At 43.2% G+C, this 20,100-nt stretch overlaps 1 protein-coding gene across 11 annotated transcripts in view; it reads right to left on the bottom strand.

Moving 5' to 3' along the window:
* Positions 1–879: 879 nt before the first annotated feature.
* The window catches only part of Rgs20 (regulator of G protein signaling 20), an 89,713-nt gene continuing 70,492 nt past the window's right edge, over positions 880–20,100 (bottom strand). For all 11 annotated transcript variants that reach the window (XM_021222910.2, XM_021222913.2, XM_040741515.1 and 8 more), the window contains 4 exons: positions 18,653–18,801; positions 13,518–13,601; positions 4,705–4,939; positions 880–1,792 (listed from right to left, as the gene is read on the bottom strand). In XM_021222910.2, coding sequence (XP_021078569.1) covers positions 1,604–1,792; positions 4,705–4,939; positions 13,518–13,601; positions 18,653–18,801 — 657 coding nt within the window. In that variant the 3' untranslated portion in view covers positions 880–1,603. The remainder of the gene's footprint in view (positions 1,793–4,704; positions 4,940–13,517; positions 13,602–18,652; positions 18,802–20,100) is intronic.

Genomic DNA, 20,100 nt, shown 5'->3' on the forward strand with positions numbered 1-20,100 from the left:
GATGCTGGCCCATGCATGTTCATGGGTTCATGGGCAGTGGAAGGGCTGAGGGACAGTCTTCATGGAAAGTTGAGGTGAGATGCTTGTTGAGAGTGAGGGAAAGGGATTTCTATTTGGGGTTGAGCTGAGTAATAAGGCCAGTCAGCCTGTTGCAGGACCAGTCAAGGGGAGGCCAAGGCTCCTGTACAAGGGCTGGAGCTGGCATGGTCTTCATGGATTAAATGTCTAATCTGCTTCTGAAAACCATCCTTTTATGGTTCCCATTTATGGCAGACATGGAATTCATCAGGGTGGCTGTACTGGCTGATTTTGTGAGTCCACTTGACACAAACTAGAGTCATCAGAGAGGAAGGAAGGAGTCTCATTTGAGGAAATGCCTCCTTGAGATCCAGCTGTGAGGCATTTTCTCAATTAGTGATCAGTGGGAGAGGGCCCAGCCCATTGTAGGTAGTACAGTCCCTGGGTTGGTAGTTCTGGGTTCTATAAGAAAGTAGGCTAAGCAAGCCATGAGCAGCAAGCTAGTGAAAAGCACCCCTCCATGGCCTCTACATCAGCTCCTGCCTCCAGGTTCCTGCCATGTTTGAGATTCTGTGGTGACTTCCTTCAATGAACAGCAATGTGGATGTCTAAACCACATAAACCCTTTCTTCCCCAACTTGCTTTTTGGTCATGGTGTTTCGTTGCAGCAACAGAAACCCTAAGACAGTGGCTTAGGTCTACAACCACTTTATCTATAAATTATGAAGTAATTTCATTTGCTATGATTAAAAATATTCCTGGCATATAAAGACAGAACACTCATTTGGGAGGTAAAAGATGAATTGCATGCATCTTATATGATCCATGTTCCCCAGGAATTCCATACGAAAGAATTCAAGATAGAGAGAAAACCTTTCTGTTTTATTTTTCAGAGTGAAAATGCCCAGGTCTTTCAATACAAAAATTAAAATATGTTTATTTGAAGCTTTGTGAACACGACAAGCAATGAACATGAAAATTCATTCTTCAGGCTGGTAGATGCTGATTACATGGCCATCCCTTCTGACTGAAGAATCACTTAAGCATTGCTTTTCTTACCAGACACCCGACACTGACGTGGGCTCCACCACCACAATGCATGCACTCAGTTACCGTTTTTAACAAGGAATAGTCACATCTTCATGAAATGTGACTTTCAATCCTGGCATGGTTCTAAGTGAAGTATTCAGACTGAAGGAAGGGTTAGTTGAGAAAGACTTGAATGCCTTTTTTGGGGAAGAAGGGTAACAGCGTATTAACTCATGCAAAACAAAAGTATCCCCATTTTCTTTGTGTGTCTGAGCTGCAGGCAGAACAAAGGCTAGTGCATGCCCTGCCCTGAGAACGCACTACTGTTACTGAGTGTGAGTGCACTCCCTTTCTAAGGCTGCCACAACCTTTTTTCTGACAAGTATTACTAAAGGAGGCTGCAGTTACACTGTGTAGCTCTCTGCAGAGGAAGAATTTGTTGCTACAATAGTCTGAGAATCACTCTAGCAGAGAACATCCTACCTCTAGATTTCCTGTGCTGGATGTAGTCCATGAGTTATTTTCTTGATTTAGTAATAAATATATTTGAAGCCACCTATGCTTCAACTGCTTTCTCAGTTAAGGACTTCAGCAAGTCCTTGTAGACTGTGGAGTTCATGAAGCGGGGATAGGAGTCTCTGTGCATTAGGGTGTAAATCTGAAGTTGAGCATCATCGAATATGTGCTGGGATGGATCCACCATGTTTCTGTTGATGCCTTCCCGTACTCGGGAGTCCAAGCTGACCTGTGGACAGAGAGGCAGTTGTATTCATTACTTCTCTTGTAAATCTATCCAAATGCCCATAATTGTTTTATCTCACAAAAGACACCAAACCAAACAAGATCTTCCAAAAGTGTGAACTGCTAAGAGAAACTAAAGGTGGAGGAAGGGAACTCTAGGAATTCAGTGGCCCCAGTGGCTCTGAGAAGGCCTGTGGAGCAGATTGCTGGCCCAATGCCAGAGGACCAAGTAGGTCATACTGAGGGGTCAGGCTTCATATTTCTCACAAGTCGTAAGGAACTCTGACTGCTTTAGAAGAGTAAACACTGCTTTGCTTCTTTTAAACCAGTGTAAGATGGCTTTTCAAGATAGAAAGTAGCATGCACAGACTTATCCCTGCTAATGAAGGGAAGACCTGGGAGCCGCAGGCTCCTGCCCAGCTAGAAACTGGGTGTAGGCATCTGGTGCCAGGCCAGGCCAACAGGAAGGTGTCTATAATGTGAAGGACTCAGATGACAGGGCCTGAAAGTGACACTATCTTGAAGGGACTGCCCACCCTCCTTTTGAGGCTGACTACCAAGGTCCACCTATCAAAGTATTGAGACCCAGCAATCAAGCACCCTCTTTGGCTCATCTGTTTTCCATCCCTAATTATAATTAACCCAATTCTAACCCAGGGTTTCTCCTTTCACCTTTATAAACCATCATTTGCTATGAGCCCCATCTGTTTCCTCTATCGAGGCAGGGGACAAATGTTCCTTCCCCTTTCACCTTCTCCTCTATCTTCTGTCTTTGTCCCTTATTCCTGAACTCTGTCCCTCTGGGGGCAAATAAATCTCCTTTGTGCTGAGAACGTGGCCTTGGAGGTCCTGAGCTGATACCTTGTCTTCCACTATCCCAGCTGTCACTGCTGGATCTATGTAAGCTAAATGTGAATTCCTATAAATGAACTCATTAAGGAAAGTGAAATGATGGTTGTTTCTAGGTTTGTTTGCTTACAATTTTTTTGTTTGTTTGATTTTTTTGAGACAGGGTTTCTTTGTGTAGCCCTGGCTGTCCTGGAACTCACTCTGTAGACCAGGCTGTCCTAGAACTCAGAGTTCTTCCTGCCTCTGCATCCTAAGTGCTGGGATTAAAGGTGTGTGCCACCACTGTCTAGCTGTTTATAAGAATTTTTGTTAGAAATAAAGTGCATGAAAACCAGCAAGCTCTTTCAATGGAACCATCCATTCCCACAATTTGGTGTCTTGTGTATCTCTTATATTCTTTTTCTTTCTCCTCCCATTTCCTCTCCCTCTATTTCTCCTTTCCTCCCCGCCCCTTCCTTTCTGGACAGTTTCACCATATAACCTTGAACTTGGTGTCCAAGGTGTTCAGGTTACAGGTGTGCACCACAATCCTACTTCTTTAACACACCTGTCTATCTCCTTCCCCTCTGCCACACCCTGTGTTGCTGGATTTGTGTCTCAGCTTTCCAATTGGCCTCCCAACACATCCATGATTTGGCCAAGGGGCTCTTCCTAAAGTGCAAACTCCATCCTGATACTCATCTCTGCCTTGCCCTGGTTTGCTGAATGAACTTCAAAGTGTATTTGGTCATTTGCTTCCTCTCATTTCCAGCTCCATCTTATTATTCAGTTCAAAATGTGTCTGAACTCCCTGGGATTAAAGGAAGGAAGAAAGGAAGGGAGGAAGGAAGGAAGGAAGAAGCTAGAATGGTCTTGCTTTGCTTCTTCTGCCTGGGACAGCTTTTCCCTCTGCCCTGACTGATAAAGTCCCCTAGAAGATCCTTATAGTAACCAGACATGTGTCTAGAGGGGAGTCAGCATAAGACCAAGCTGGAAGTTTTTACTGCAGAAAACTAAAAAATTTTTAGTTCTAAAACAAGGCCCAAACCGAACCTCATTTTGTATAGCTCTGCCATGAAGCATCTCCCTTTTCTAGGTCTGCCTTTGTCTACCACAGCTCTGATAATTTGCTGGTACCCGGCATTGTAGGGCCACCTGCCGCTGCCATGTTCTCTGCTCCTAAACCGCAATACTCCCACCTTGGCTTAACTGGTCCTAGGTCCAGGATGCCCTCATTCCCTGTGCTTCTGGCAATTTCCTTTTCTCTATATTTGCCCATCTTCATCCTCTTTTTCTGTGACTGCTGTACTGTCCCACCCTGAGGATGCTGGGCCATCATCACACATGGATGTTCATGGCTCTTCCTGCCTCTGTGAGGTTCCTGACCATAGAAGAGCAGAGCTTCTGCCTTATTAAGAACCGCCGTCTTAGCAGAACACAGCAGGAGATAACATTGATTGTGAAATTGGTGATACCAGGCACCTGCACTCAAAATCAACCTAGCTTTCAGGACTGCAGATTTGAAGAAACAAATGCTAAGAGACGGGAACCTGCTTGATTTCACTCCCATGGCATTTTCTGTGATACTAAGAAGATGCCAAGGGGCAAACCTTCACAGTTCCAGCGCTGTTGGCAATACTGCAACTAGAAAGACACCCCAGAAAAAAACTTCACTCAAAATAGTGGAACAATTCTGTTTAAACGAGTGTTTATAGAGCACTGTGTTTTTAAACAACAGGGAGGCTGTAGAGTTTTTACCCAGCATACGGCAGCCATGGACTTAGCCTGAGGACCACACAATAGAAAGCAAAGCAAAGGAAAGGAAAGGAAAGGCAGTGTCAGTGTGAGGGCCTGCACTCTCTGTGACAAAGCTGCTGTGAATCATGGGTGGTTTTTTTCCAAGAAAAAAAAACCCCTGAAAAATGCTTCACACTTTCTTCAGGGTCCCCTGAATCCAAATGTTATGACTGGGAGGAACCCATGGCTGTGGCCTGGAATATCCCTACTTGTGCAAGCAGCACATGACCAAACATAGAAGCAGGTGAGTCAGCCCCGGCTCTAAGGAGACAGTTTTGCAGACACACACACCTCTTTAGGAGAGAGAATAGAAATGTAGTCTTCGTATATTATCTTGGCTTTCTCCTCAATAGTGTTTTTATTAGCTTCCCTTTTCAGTTCTTCACAGGCCAGCCAGAAAAGCATGTTTTCTTCACTGAACTCTGTCCGAAGGAATTCCCGGAATGCATTTCTTCCAGCTGGAGTGACCATTAGGTTGTCAAATGACTGGGCCCACGCGCAGACTTCTTCCAGAGTGGGGGTGGGGCTGAGCAGTGGTCAAAAGAAATAAAAGGGAGATGTTACTGCTGGTGCATCCAGGTTTGTCACAAAGCCTTTTGTCTCTGCTGTAAAATACACAAATGGTTGCCTCTTTTAGGAAGAGAGAGCACCATTCCTGTCTCCATAAGCCTTTGGCAAAATACTTACAAGCTTTAGCTAGTGACTCTGTTGGAGTATGTTGTAACTTCTTCATTTTTCTTTTCTTTTCTTTTTTTCTTTTTTTGGTTTTTCAGGACTGGGTTTCTCTGTGTAACAACCCTGACTATCCAGGAACTAGCTTTGTAGAGCAGGCTGGCCTCAAACTCACAGAGATCTACCTGCCCCCGCTGGGATCAAAAGCGTGTGCCACCATGCCCAGCACATTGACTAACCTTACAGCCATACTTTGTTCACATCTGGGTACATCTGGCAATACGTTTAAACCACAGAAGTGAAGAAGGGACCCTGCAGCCATCTGACCCCAAACTTCTCAATGATCTCAGACAGAGCTAAGGCACACTTAACCCTGGCCCAACAGAGCATCAATGGGCAATGCCCAATTGAATACACTTTATGATTCATGTAATATTTGGGGAAAGAGAAAAGAACATACACATAATCCCAAATTATGAGGGTGGTGTAGTGAGGGGTTTACCAGATCCGTTGTACCTGCTGTAAGTTCCCGAGTGTTGGTACCTGGGCTCTGCAGTGACTTTTGTAAACAGTCAGGGACTATTACCTGAGTTGCTCTTCCTGAAGGATTCACAGCCTTTGCACAACTTTGTCTCCAGACAAACCTGGCAAACCAGGACGTCTGGAATGGGAGGAGAACTGCTCAGGTGATGCTTCCTTCTCACAGCTGCCAGATCAGATAAGAGGTTTTGGCATTCGGAAATTGACCTGCTAAAGGTGACTTTCGTGTAACAATAAAGAGCCTTTGCAAAGCCATGAGACAGCCGGTTCATCAGAAGCTGACAAGTACCACTAAAGATAGGCAAGATGGTGGCAGTGATCAGCTAGGAATGCATCCTTGACCTGAAGAGCCAAATCTATGTGGTATGGGAAGCCACTCCTCCTGGGAGGCATGCTGGGCTCCACCTCATCTTACCATCTTTGGTTTTTCTTTTTTTTTCTTCTTTTTTGTTTGTTGTTGTTTGATTTTGGTTTTTTGAGACAGGGTTTCTCTGTGTAGCCCTAGCTGTCCTGGAACTTGCTTTGTAGGCCAGGTGGGCCTCAAACTCACCGAGATCTGCCTCCCTCTGCTTCCCCAGCACTTGGATTAAAGGTGTGACCCACCACTGCCAGGCCAGCCTTTGAATTTATTTTAACTGTACTCAGTCAGAAAAAGCCTTGTTAACAGTGACCCTTGATATTTCCTTTCTTATGGTTTTTCACAGTTCCATATCTCTATATTTCCCTGAAGGATGTATTCCATAGTTTTAAACAAAATTTATAAGATGGCCAATACATTGTCTTCTGTGACTTGCTTTTCCCATCACACTAAGTCTCTGCCTTGAGGGTAGGATTCGCATCTCACTTTCTGTTTTTATACAGATTTTGGCATCACTGGTAATAGCTGTCTCTCAGACACCATATAGAAGAGTAATGATCTTCTGGACTGTGTTGTGAAAGTGGTCTATAAAATGGTCTGGCTGCAATGTTGACTCTGGCTTCAGAGTTACTGGTTGGATTTTGTCACCCAAAGGCAGTTCAATTGCCAGAAATTATTAAAAAGAAAAGAAATGGGTCCTTGCCAACATAACCATGTTAGGATGAGGTCACTAGTCAGGGCTTAATCTGAAATAAAACTGAAACTCTTATTAGCAGAGGAAGTTTGGTATAGATGCAAGCAGAGAGATTCTCTGGAGACACATGGAGAAGGTGGCCATATGACTGGAGCAAGGTGTGTACAAGTCAGTGGACAAAGGGGAAGGAGTCTGCTCCAGGGACTTGGTACAGAGAAACCCTGGCCATGCTGACGCTCTAGATCTTGGATTTCTGGCCTTGGAGCTGTGATATCTTTTAAGCTACCAGGGCTTAAATACTTTTTAATGACAAATAAATTTAGAGAGTTATCAATTGTTCATACAGTTTAACAGTTTGGAACTATTTGGACCCTTTAAGTTTCTATGCTGTATGTTAGTATCTCCCTCTTGTGTGGAAGTTGGACTTGACTCACTAATGATTAGTTTCTTTTCTTATAAATATTAAGGTTTTTGCCAGGTGTAGAAGGAGACAGAGGCAGGTAGATCTCTGTGAGTTCGAGACTGGCTTTCTCTACATAGTGAGTTCCAAGACAGCTAGACAGCTAGGGCTACATAAAGAGAACCTGTCTCAAAAAATAAAAATATAGAGCGTAAATAAATAAAAACTAAGTATTATGATTTATGTTTTCTCTATTTATTGTATTCTCAGCATTCCACATTTTGATATAGTTACATTTTCATATGATTACTTTTTTATTCATTGAGGAGGTACTGAATTGAAAGGGATCTTAGAAATGCCAAACAGAACAGGATTTTGCTGTGTATGTTTTTAAAACTCCTGACTTTTGTTTTAATTGTTTTGGGGCTAAAAGTATAGTCTGCTCAATAGTGATCCTAGTCATATATTCAGACAGTTTACAAAAGCCAGACCTGTGTGGTGGTGCCAGCCGCCAACTCCAGTACCCTGGAGGCTATGGAAGGAAGATTGTAAATCTAAGGCCAGCCTGCTCTACGTCACATGGTAGCCCCGTGGTAGAACACTGCTTAGCATGTGCAAAACCCTGGATTCAATCCCTGGTACTGTCCCAAACCCAAACAATAGAAGCAAAAATCAATCAAACAACACAAACACACACACACACAGAGCAAAACCAAACTCTGAGAACAATCTTGGCCGACTGTTATAAATGTTTCTGTATGCTTCAGAATTTTTTTCAGATGGACAAATGTCGCTTTTACAGAAGCTGTGCAACTTGTTTTAGCATAAACTATATCTAGCTTGTCTAGTTCTTTACCCTTTTGGGACACCCATGTGATAACAGGTATGTAAATCTACTTAGAAACTTTTTCTTACTCTTATATATTAGTTACATGTAAGTCCTCTCACCCTTTAGCATTTAAGTAGTTAGTGACCTTCTCTCTGCTGCTCTACTGAGTCCATTTTATTTGGTGTGAGTGTCAGAATGTGGTATAGAACAGAGGGTAGGGGCAGACGCTGGTCAGACAGTCTGAGTTTAAAAGGAAGCAACACTATTTTTCCAAGGCCACACTAGCCCTGATAAAGCACTACTCACAATCTATGCTAATCAAGAAAGGGGACTCTTCCAGACGGACACAGCTTTGCCATGGAGAATGTAGTATACAGTTGAGCTCATGATTCCCCCTTGCCAACTGTTCTTAGGGAGAGGATGGTCAGCAGAAGACAGCATAAACGCGAAGGCTGTGGTCCAGTTACTTAATCACTCTCAAATACTAACAACCAGAATGACAGCATAAGTGTGCAGACAGCTGTTGGCACATGGTAAATATCCATATTAATTGTAATTATTTTAGTCACTTCATTAAATATCTGGGAAAGAGTTGCTCTTATTTTTATCTCTTTTATTTATTTTTTGACATTGTTTGGATTTATTTCTGCCATCTTTTTGTCTAGTTACACTTGATTGTTTGGCTCTGTGGCCTGAAGACAAGTATCATCTGGACTGAGGACATATGTGAGTAGGTGAGAACATACCTGGTATGTTGGAGGTCCTGAGTTCCATCAGCAGCACTACATAGACTGGGCAGGAGGATCCAGAGTTCAAAAACAGTGAGTTTGAGGCTAGTCTGAGCTACATGAGAACCTGTCTCAAATGTATCAACTAAATCTATGATTATTACACAGTGTATGTGTATTTATAAAATATTAAATATCTGCATCTCTATTAACCCTGTGCTCACATTTCGTGTAAGTAAGAATTTTGATTTGCGATCTTATTCTTGCTTCCTGGAAAGCCTTCCTTAGAACTTCTTTGTATATATTCAGGGATGGGACTCAGGCCATCACCCTTGGCAGCAAGCATATTGAAGAGCTAAGCCATATCCCTGGCCCTGTAGTGCTTAAATTTTGACAAGAATTTGTACCTTTTTTTAAAGCCAACATTTTTTAAAAATGTTGGAATAATGATGAGTTTGCCCATGTGTTTGTAAGATAACATAACAACTGATAACAGAGATGTGATGTATAGTAATGGATACATACTGAAATTAGAGGTTTTACAATACTGTGAATAAAAGACAAGTATTACTAAGAGGAAAAATAATGCAGAAGCTCTTACACATGGTGATTAGCCAGCTTCGACAGTGGGGACATCGTGGTAGAGGACAGTGCAGGACCACAGTCCTCGGTTTCCCCACTGGGGACATCGTGGTAGAGGACAGTGCAGGACCACAGTCCTCGGTTTCCCCACTGGGGACATCGTGGTAGAGGACAGTGCAGGACCACAGTCCTCGGTTTCCCCACTGGGGACATCCTGGGAGAGGACAGTGCAGGACCACAGTCCTCGGTTTCCCCACTGGGGACATCCTGGGAGAGGACAGTGCAGGACCACAGTCCTTGACCTCCGGTGTCAGTCTTCCAATCGAAGGCTCACCCTGTCACCTCACTTCCTCCTCGCTTTCTATCTTTCATTTCCTCAACCAAGTGAGAGCTCATTCCCCCACGTTTTATTATGGATGCCTTTGACATCTGAAATCCTTTCAGCTTTCAGTTGAAGGTTGTTTTATTGACTCTTGTGGTGGGCTACTGTCTTCCCATTTTGTAATCTTGCATCAAAAACCCATTTTTGTTTGGCCTAATCTATGGGAAGTCTGGGCTAAAAACTGAGGATGTCTGTCATTCAGGCAGTGACTTCTTTGGGGCTCTCAGAAGAGTTGCTGGCCCAGGACTCTTAAATGCTTTTCAGGGATCTGGGAATTTTAGTTTCACTGTCTGCCCTCATGGCTCCAGGAACGGATGCTGTCAGCTCACCTAGATAAAGCCACCACCGATGGCAATACCGCAGGTGGGAAGGCACTGCCCCCTCTACCCTCTGAGCATCACCGCTTAGCAAAGTTATCATGTAGCTGATGTGGGCGACAGCTGAAGGGTGCTTCCCAGAATCCTGAGAGGACCCTACAACATACTGCCAGCCTGGGAAAGGTCCACAGGCAGAATGTGAAATGTGATTTCTGCTCACCATGTATTATTTTCACACCATCATAAAGTCCCATTGTAAGCTGGGAGCAATCTATACTTTCTTAGAGAAAGATGCCGCCTTGCCTTCCTGAGCTTAGCAGTCACAACTCAGTGCTCAACTTTTTCACTTATTGAGCTGTTTTTTTCACGTATTTTCTTAGTTTTTGCACAACATTTTAAATGCATCAAAATTAAGGTTTTGCCATGGGAAACTCTGTGATCTGCAAGATGAATCTCAGTATTGTTTGTTTTATTTCACCCTGGTGCTGACAACTGAACACAGGGCCTTGCGCAGGCTTATTAAGGGTGAAGGCTGTATACCAGGAATGTGATGCACAGATGTCCTAGTCAGCCTTAATTGTCAGCTTGATCCAGCCTAGAGTCATCTAATAAGAGCAAAGCCCCACGGAGGAACTAGCTGCATCAGATTGTCTTGTGGGTATATGGGTGGGGGACTGACTGATTGTTAACTGAAACGGGAGGGTGCAGTCCACCACGGTCTGCACAGGTCCCTGGGCAGACAGTCCTAGACTGTGTAAGGAGCTGTCTGAGCCTGAGTGAGACATTTAGCAGTGTCCTCCACAGTTTCTGTGGTACGTCCTGGACTGTAGGCTCCCTGCTCAGAGGTGATGCTGCATGAAATAGTGCATGGGCCTTCTTTCAAGTTGCTGCTGCAGTTCCTATCCTGATTTTCCTTAGTGATAAACCATGGCTAGGAAGCATAAGCCAAATGATTCCTTTCTTCCCATCAGACGTCAGGCACAAAACTGACTGTTAGATTAAATACATAATAATGATCAAGGTGACTGCCAATATAATTAAATTCAAGTGCTCACTTAAAGACAGACTCAAAAGGCCATGTAATGTTTACCAAAAAAGTTACAACACTTAGAGTCACCCAAGGCAAATGCAGCTAATTATGTGTAACTAGTACTTGAGCAGATGACAGCAAGTGCAGCCAACTGCATGAGTCCCCAGCAGATGACAGCAAATGTGGCCTCGTATATGAGTACCTAGCACCCATGCAGATCTTCGGTCACAGACAGACCATGTTCTAGGCCTGGGGCTGTGACTCCATGGTGAAGCACCCACTTAGCACTGTGAGCACCAAAAGGCAGGCATTTACCACCATGGTGTTTTGCTAATTGGATGTGACTCAGAGCAAAGTCAGGCCAAACTACACTGGACACTTGCCTTTAGCTGGGCTCACTCCCCTACTCAGTATTCACAACCACCTTTGACTGGCTTAGCTACAGCAAACTATCATCATCCTTGCTTTACACACACACACACACACACACACACACACACACACACACACACACACAAATGAAGGCAGAATGTGTCTATTATTAAGCCAAGGCTGAAGGTCACACAGCAGGACAACCAGCTTTCTGTACCCTGCCCTGGTGCTTGGGAGCTGTGGCACAAAATACAGCACCCTGGGGTCTCTGAGTTACCTGCTGTTTCCAACAAATTTGTGTACTGTGGGAAGTATGGCAGGGCTGTTGCTGTATCTCCCAGACTTTAAAAACCTGGGCAAATACACATAAGGTAAAAATAAAAAGAAGTTTACATAACTGGGATGGGCTGCTATTCTATCTGCAAAGATAAACAAGTGAATGGAAAACTATTTGAGCAATGCTATTAGGATATTTGTCTAATGTCTGCAGTTATAAAGGTGTAATATTAAGAATAGGTATAAAGGGGCTGGAGAGATGACTCGGCAGTTAGTAGCACTTGCTGCTCTTGTAGAGGACTAGAAATTCATTCCCAGCACCCATGTGGTGGCTCACAGGCTTCTACAAATCCAGTCCCATGGGACCCAAGAGCCCTTTCTGATTCATAGGCACCAGGCATGCACCTGATGCACATATATATATGCAAGCAAATTACTCATACACATGAAGTAAATATTCAAGAAAGAATAGGATAAAGAACAGGTATAAGAATAGTTAAAGGAAGGCAAATAAATCTATAGGAAATTTGATAAAAGAAAGAAGGTTCAAGGGAAGAAATGATGGGGATGTCCTGTATGCTGTGAATATATGTTTCTCTTATTGGTTGATGATGGACAGGCAGGATGTAGCCAAGCAGTATAGGAGGGGCTACCAGACTAGGAAAGTTCTGGGAAGAAGAACACAGAAAGTGAGTTGAGACAGAGAGAGAGAGAGAGAGAGAGAGAGAGAGAGAGAGAGAGAGAGAGAGAGAGAGAGAGAGAGAGAGATGCCATGTAGCTACTGAGAAAATAGGATATAGGATGCTGGGTATTCTCTGGTAAGCCCAAGACCATGTGGAGATACATAAACTAATTGAAATGGGTTAATAATTAAGAGAGAGCTAGATAATAAGAAGTCTGAGCCATAAGTCAAACACATTATAAATAATATAGCCTCTGTGTGTTTATTTGGGTCTAAGTGGCTGCGGGACCAGGAGGGACAGGAGCTTTTGCCAACAAAGAAATATAAACAGAAAAGCAATACAAAGCTGGGTGTGGAGGCTACACACCAAGACCCAGCATCAAAAGAGGCAGGAGGAGGACTGGAAGATAACCAGACCTGGGGCTCCAGACTCATTCCTGTATCAAATACCCCAAAGTTAAACATGAAATACTGAAACATAAAATTAAAGGTAAAAGCATTAGGAGGAGGGAGGCTTACAGACCCAGGCATCCAGCAAGCAGAAGTGTGGGATATTCACAAGTCACTTCCTTGAGATTTACAAGCAGTCATGGTTGCCAGGCAGGGGACCCTTAGCCCCCCCAGTACCTGTGAACATTCAGGGATGCAGCGTTTGTGAGTCATCGCCTGTGCTGAGTGGGCTTTGATGATGAATCTGCCTTTGAGTCACCCACGTTTCTGCAGGTAACCCCTTGCTATGTTCATGTGAGTAACTCCAGCACACTCATTGGCCCATTAAGTCTTTAATCTGCTGTCAGTGCCCTGTCTAGGGTAAGTAGAGGCTAGTTCATGTCTTCCAGGAAAAGTCATACGACAATACTTCAGCCATTTAGAATTAATTTGTAACTGAAAAATGGAGTTCTTTAATTTTCCTGAAGACTAAATATGATGTATCAGTATGGTTTTTACTCTTAAAGATATATTATGTTAAAAATAAAATTACATTGTTATGGGCTGTCAAGAGGGATAAACTTCTATTTGTGATTCAGCATTGGAACCAAAGCATGGGCTGACTTGTCCCCTGTTGTGAAATGAATTAGAAGGAATTCTGCAGGGAAAATGGAAAGCCACGTTGAGATCTGATGTTACTACATGATAGTTAAATGAAAATGTATGTGCTCTGCTGAAACTTGCAATGCAAAAAGCAAAAGGGAGATGTTGCGCCTCAGTCAGTTCTGTGAGCTAATAAAATCAAGAGTTCACCTTTCTTCACACGCTGGGATGTCTGTTCTGAGCTCATGGGAGGCTTTCCTGGGTCTCTGGTCTTCCTGGTTTCTGACCGTGAGACTGTAAGAAACAAGACAGTTACGTGTTGACTGAGGTGGAATGTTGACCGAAGGAATATATTTCCTAAATGAATATTTTTAAAGATAATTTTAGATACTCAAAGAATTATTCTTTTTTTTTAAGATGTGACCCTGATTGTTATTTTTAAGAAGACCCAAAGTGGGTTGGAGAGATGGCTGAGGGATTAAAAAGCACTTTCTGCAGAGAACTAGGGTTCAGTTCCCAGCACCCATGTGGAGGCTCGTGTTCCAGGGATTGGACATCTTCTTCTGACTTTTGTGGGTACCAGTCTCACATGTAATACTAACATGTGTAGGATGAACACACAAAATAAAAAATAAAAGTAAGCAAATCTTTTAAGTAGGAAACAAGCCAGAGGTGATGATACATGCCTTTACTCCAAGCACTCAGAAGGCAGAGAGAGACAGATCTGTCTATTTCTATGAGTTCTAGGCCAGCCAAGGGTACAGAGTGAGACCCTGTCTCAAAAATCCAAACAAACAGAAGAAAATGAGTTTTTCTTTTTGTTTTGGTGAGGCTGGTGAGATCTCTCAGAGAGTAAAAGGTCCCACTGCTAAAATGCTCTATACCCACAGACATAAATCATGAGCCATTGCTACCATTTGAGGAACTGAGTCCTTTCCTGGGCGCACTCCTTGGACATCTGCTTAGTGGATATGAACTGTCACTGTGATTTTGACTTGTATTTTACTAATGACTGATGTCAAGTCTCACATATTTTCTCTGAAGACATGTCTTTTTCTATTCCTTGATATTTAAATATCAGTTATTATTTACTTTTGAGAGGTATGGCTTTATATATTTTAAAGATTTATATTTTTGCTTCCACAGTTGTTTTGCCTGCATGTATGTCTGGGTACCACATACATGCTTCATGTCTACAGAGGTCAGAAGAGGGCATTGGACGGATCCCTTCGAACTGGTGTTACAAGTGTTTGTGAACCACTATGTGGATGCTGGGAACTGAACCCATGTCCTCTGCAAGAACAGCCAGTGCTCTTACCTGTAGTAGCTTTATGTAGTTTAGACACAAGCTCTAATGATAGTTATTTTTATGGATTTTATATTCTTCTTCTTGATTCATCAGTTCTAATAAAGTTTCTTTTGGACTTTCAGGGTGTTTTGCATCATCTAAAAATGGGAGAGTTTTCTGTTCTATTCCAAGTCCTAGACTCTATCTACATGCTTCCTCTTGTCTGATGCCTACCACACGATGGTAAACAGTGGGAGAAACTGTCATGTCTTTCTCTTATTCTTGATTTTAGCAGGAAAGTTTCAGAATCCCAACAACTTAATGTTTTGTTTTGAGGATGAAGACTAAATCTAGTGTTTCGTGAATGCTGAGCAACCCCCCTCAACCCCTAAAAATGAATTTGTATCATTGATGATTGAGGCTTTTTGTTTTGCTATTGTGTATTATTAGTGCTTTGGTTCATTCCCTATGCTTTGTCTTAACATTTTATCGTAGGAAAGTATTTTAGTCTGCTTTTAGCAATCAGCTTGGTAAGTTTGTGTGTGTGTGTGTGTGTGTGTGTGTGTGTGTGTGAGAGAGAGAGAGAGACAGAGACAGAGAGAGACAGAGACAGAGAGAGACAGAGAGGAGACAGAGAAAGAGACAGAGAGAGAGGGAGAGGGAGGAAGAGAGAGGGAGGGAGAGATCTATTTTGACATAAAGGCAAGATCATTAAAAATGCAGGAATCCTTTTGATTTACTTCTTTTATGAAGCTAAGGGTAAAACTTTTCAATAAATAATGGGTTTTAAAAAAAATAAAACAAGACAAAAACATTTGAGAGGCACTGGGGTGCCATCCTATCTGTAGGAGCATTCATCCTGCCTGACTTCCTGGCTTCTTTGTAGGCAGAACACATAGACTGCACAGTGGGTATACAAAAGCAAAGAGAAAAAGGAACTATGAGTTTGAGACAAGGCTGCAAAGAGAATTGGATGATCTATTGTGAACTTTGACAAGTTTCCACCTTATTTTGCTAAAGCAGAAATGGTTTAAAGGGGACAGTGTCCTTTAGAGAGATATCGCAGGCTACTCTTGGTTCACCATGTTTACAGGGTCTTCTGTGGCTGTTATCCCAGTAGAGGATGATGAACACAAGCTAAGGCTCTGTTCACCACACTTCATCAGTGCTCTGTAAGACTCAGGGGCTTCCCTTTCCAGAGAGAAAGGAAGGGCATACCCTCCAGCATGACAGAAAAAAGTTAAAGTGTATTTTATTAGGATATGTTGATTGTAATAGTTAGTGACATTTTCACACACTATAGCACAATAATAAAAGCCCAGGAACAGATATTTGGGTTCAACCTGAAAATGAGATGAGCGAAGCAGTCAGCCTCTTTCAGTGCTCAGACTGAAGAGTTGATCCGCTGAACTTCAGCCTGCTCATGCTGCACTGCTGCTCAGACTCAGCATGTTAAGCAGTGCACGGGAGAATGACGCCATGCAACAGGGTTCAAGCAGATTTTTTAATTAGGGGAAGGGATCATAAGAAGGGCAAGAGAAGGGTGGAGACAGGCCTCTGGAGACAGTAGCCGCAGGAGCACAGGCAGAAAAAGGGAGAGAAAGAAAGAGAAGGATAGGAGGTGGGCAGGACCCTTTTAAAAGGAACATAGTGAATAAGCACAGGTGGTACTCTTAGTGCCTGCAGCTGTGGGTGTATCCTATCAGGACAGACCAGTACAAATGCCTGAATTCTAGCACACTGAGACTGCAATGAGTTCCTGTCTCCTCCCACTTTATCTTCCTCTCTCCACCCAGCCACATCACTCCTCTCTCCACCTTCCTAGTGCTGGGATTAGAGGTGTGAGGTCTGTTTCTCTTTTAGGCTTATTCACTCTCATGTAGCCCAGAGTGGCCTTGAACTCACAGAGATCCATCTGCCTCCATCTCCTGAGTGCTAGGATTAAAGTTATACACCACCATTGCCTGACTCTATGGCTATGGCTAGCTTTGCCCTCTGATCTTCAGGCAAGTTTTATTAGATCATAAACAAAATATCACCACAACACAGGAATATGATGCGTTTTGATCATATTTATTGCATTACCCTCCTTTGTCCTCTGCGTGTTCCCACTAACCCGTTTCTTTCCAGCCCGTCCTTCTACTTTTATGCTTCCTTTCCTTTCTTGTCCCTGCCCAGTTAGTGTTGCTTACACGGGAGTGGGTGAAGTGCTATTTACAGGAGCAGGAACAACCCACAGTGGTTTAAATGTTTATATTGTAGGGAATAAGTAACCTGAGTGCTTCCCTTGATATTAGAAGGCCATGGGCTGGGATTGTGAAGGGCTTAGGAAAATATTGCCAGCTATCTTTCTAGAAAATTTACTCTACAGTGTATATCAACATCTTAAAAGAATGCTGAGGGGGAAAAATCAAGGAAATTGAATTGTTTTCCATTGATGTGAAAACAACACATTTGTTTCAGGATAATTATGAATCCGTTAACTTTGGGGGAAAAATTCTTCTCAAACCACATAACCTTTGTTGTGTGGTCTCCCTATTCTCCACCTGAGAGCTAACCATCAAGCTTAATTTGTTCATCACTCTTATCCATAGTTATGCTACTATGCACACATATGCATTTCAGATGTTCTATAAGCATTATTTTACAATACCCATTGCTTTGTAATTTCTTCCCCCTGTAGCACATGAGTTTCAGTGACAAGGGCATGAAGATACCCTGAGGTAAGTTTGTAAGCTATGGAACCCGGTTCCATTTTCTCATTGATACGCTTTCTGCATTCACGTCACTGTTTCCTAGGGGGGCTTTTAGGTACACATTTCAATGGGTGTCGTGCAACTTGCCTTTTTTTTTTTTTTGAGGCAGAGTCTCTCTGTCACCATGGCTGTTCTGAAACACATATCAACTTAGCCTTGAATGCATAGAGGTCCGCCTGTCTCTGCCTCCCTAGTGCTGGGATTAAAGGTGTGCACCAGCACATCAGGCTATCAGCTTGCATTTATCTTAATCTTGTTGGCAGGAGCACATACAGATTACGTTTTCTGTGCTGCTTGTTTTCATTTGGTCATTTTATGTCCTGAAACTCTTCGAATATTGTTGGAGGTTTCCCTTGTCTTGCCCACCAGTTCCCGAATAAACACTTAGAGGCTTAATATTAATTATAATTGTTTTGCTGATGATTCAGGATGCTTACTGGCTAGCTCTACATATAAATTAACCCATTTCTATTATTCTGTATTTTACCACGATGACTTGTGGCTTGTTACCTCACATCTTGCTTCCCCAGCGGCTACATGGCGTCTCCCTGACTCTGCCTGCTTTCTTTCCATAACTCTGTTTGGATTTCTGGCCTGGCTCTATTTTTGCCTGGTCATTGGCCAAATCAGCTTTATTTGTCAACCAATTAATAACATCACATATTCACAGCATGCAGAAGGACACCCCATATCAGTATATTATGGATATGAATTCTTTATTAAGGACATTGTAATTGTCTTGCCTAACTAAGTTTTACCTTTTCTTTCTTTTTTTTTATTTTACTGCTCATTCAGTTGTGTGAGACTGTGTGTTTGTGGGGAGCCTATGCATGTGTGTGCATGTGGAGGCCGGAGGACAGCATCAAATGGCTTTCCTCAGGTGCTATCTTCCTTGGGTTTTTGTTTGTTCTGGTTTTCTGAGACAAGCTCTCTCATTGGTTGAAGCTAGGCTGATTGGCCAGTGAGCCCTAATGATCTACCTGCCTCTGTCTCACAGCCACCATTACTAATTTGGGATTTTTTTTTCTTTTCTATCTTTCTTTTTTAAAAAAAACTTTTTAAAAGTATATTTTAATTTATATATTTTTATTTTATATACATTTTGTCTGCACGTGTGTCTGTGTGAGAGTGTTGGATCCCCTGGAACAGATAATTGTGAATTGCCGGATTGGTGCTGTGAATTGAACCTAGAGTACTTTGGGAGGGCAGCCTGGGCTACCACTGCCCAGATGTGTCATAAATAGGCTGTGGTCAAAGGCCCCCTCCCCATCAGCACCTTAGTAAAAAGCCCCCAGCGTTACCAAGAACAGCTGCAGCAGCAGCACCAGCAAAAGCAGCAGGCATTGGAACCACGACTACCCGTGTCCTGCTGGCTTGGGGTGGAGCCCTGGGTCTCACTTCCGCTGCACATCTGCTGCACCCGCATCTCAGTCCTTTCGGGTCCCACAGGCTGCAAAAGAAAAAAAAAAAAAACAACAGTTGCGATTTAAACCCCATGTTTGTCTGTTTGGCTCATAGAGAAGACACCACATGATAATACCCAGGCCGTTTTTGCAAACTGGTAAAATGTTCTTAGACTCCGATTTAGCAAAGTTACGGAACATGGGTAAGTTCCAGGAGTAAAATGGAGAACAGGCTTGACCTTAGGTGGCTCAGTAAGGGAGACAAATGAGTATACAGAGATCACTGGTAAGTATTTCTCAGCTTCAGGTTCCCTCTGGACTGAACCACAGCTCGGCAGTGAAAAGGGACAATCACACTTGCCCAGGATTGTGAGCCTAGAAATGGGTAGATGGATGTAAGCTATGCTGAAAATGTCAGCCACACTAACCTGGCCCTCTGAAGAACACTAGGAGGTGGTGGTGATGCGCACCTGGGGTCTAAAGCCAGATCCATACACAATGTTAACATCTTCACCAGCTGTGTGGTATTTTCCAAGATCCTAACTCTCCACCAGCAACATAGAACTAAGAATGCTGCTTATGATATAGTAACTGCTTACTATTTCCCAGAAAGTCAGGCCTGGAGTCAGCCAGGGGCCTGCCCAGTCCTTTGACGGACAGTGCTCTTGCTCATCTCCATGGATTCAAAGCCATCTAACAAATCTGACCTTCAGCCAGCTTTTTTTTGTTGTTGAAGAGGAGAAGATTGAATCACAGATGTGGGCATACAGGCAGCATAAGAAAGGAGAAATTGCTACATCCAGTTTTGCTTTTGAAAATTATCATCATAGACAGTTCATACAGCAACTGATGGAAGCAGATGCAGAGATTCACGGCTAAGCACTGGGCTGAGCTCCCAAAGTCCAGTGGAAGAGAGGGAGGAGGGTCAAGACCATTTTGCAGATACTCACAGAAACAGCTGACCTGAGCTAGTGGGAGCTCATTGACTCTGGAATGACAACAGGGGAACCTGAATAGGACCATACTAGGCCTTCTGAGTGTGGGTGACACTTATATCACTAGGATAGTCTGTGGGGCCACTAGCAATGGGACCAGGATTTATTCCTAGTGCTTGAATTGGCTTTTTGGAACCCATTCTCTTTGGAGGGATACTTTGCTGAGCCTAGATATGGGGAAGGGGGGACTTGGTCCTGTCTCAAAGTGATGTACCAGACTTTGTTGACTCTCCATGGGAAGCCTTATCCTCTCTGAGGACTGGATGGGGGGAGGGGGAAGGGGCAGGGTTGAAGGAAGGTATAGGAAGCAGGAGGAGGGAGGGAGTGGGAACTGGGATTGGTATGTAAAAT

The sequence above is a fragment of the Mesocricetus auratus genome, unplaced genomic scaffold, assembly GCF_017639785.1.
Source record: "Mesocricetus auratus isolate SY011 unplaced genomic scaffold, BCM_Maur_2.0 Super-Scaffold_6730, whole genome shotgun sequence".
NCBI lineage: Eukaryota > Metazoa > Chordata > Mammalia > Rodentia > Cricetidae > Mesocricetus > Mesocricetus auratus.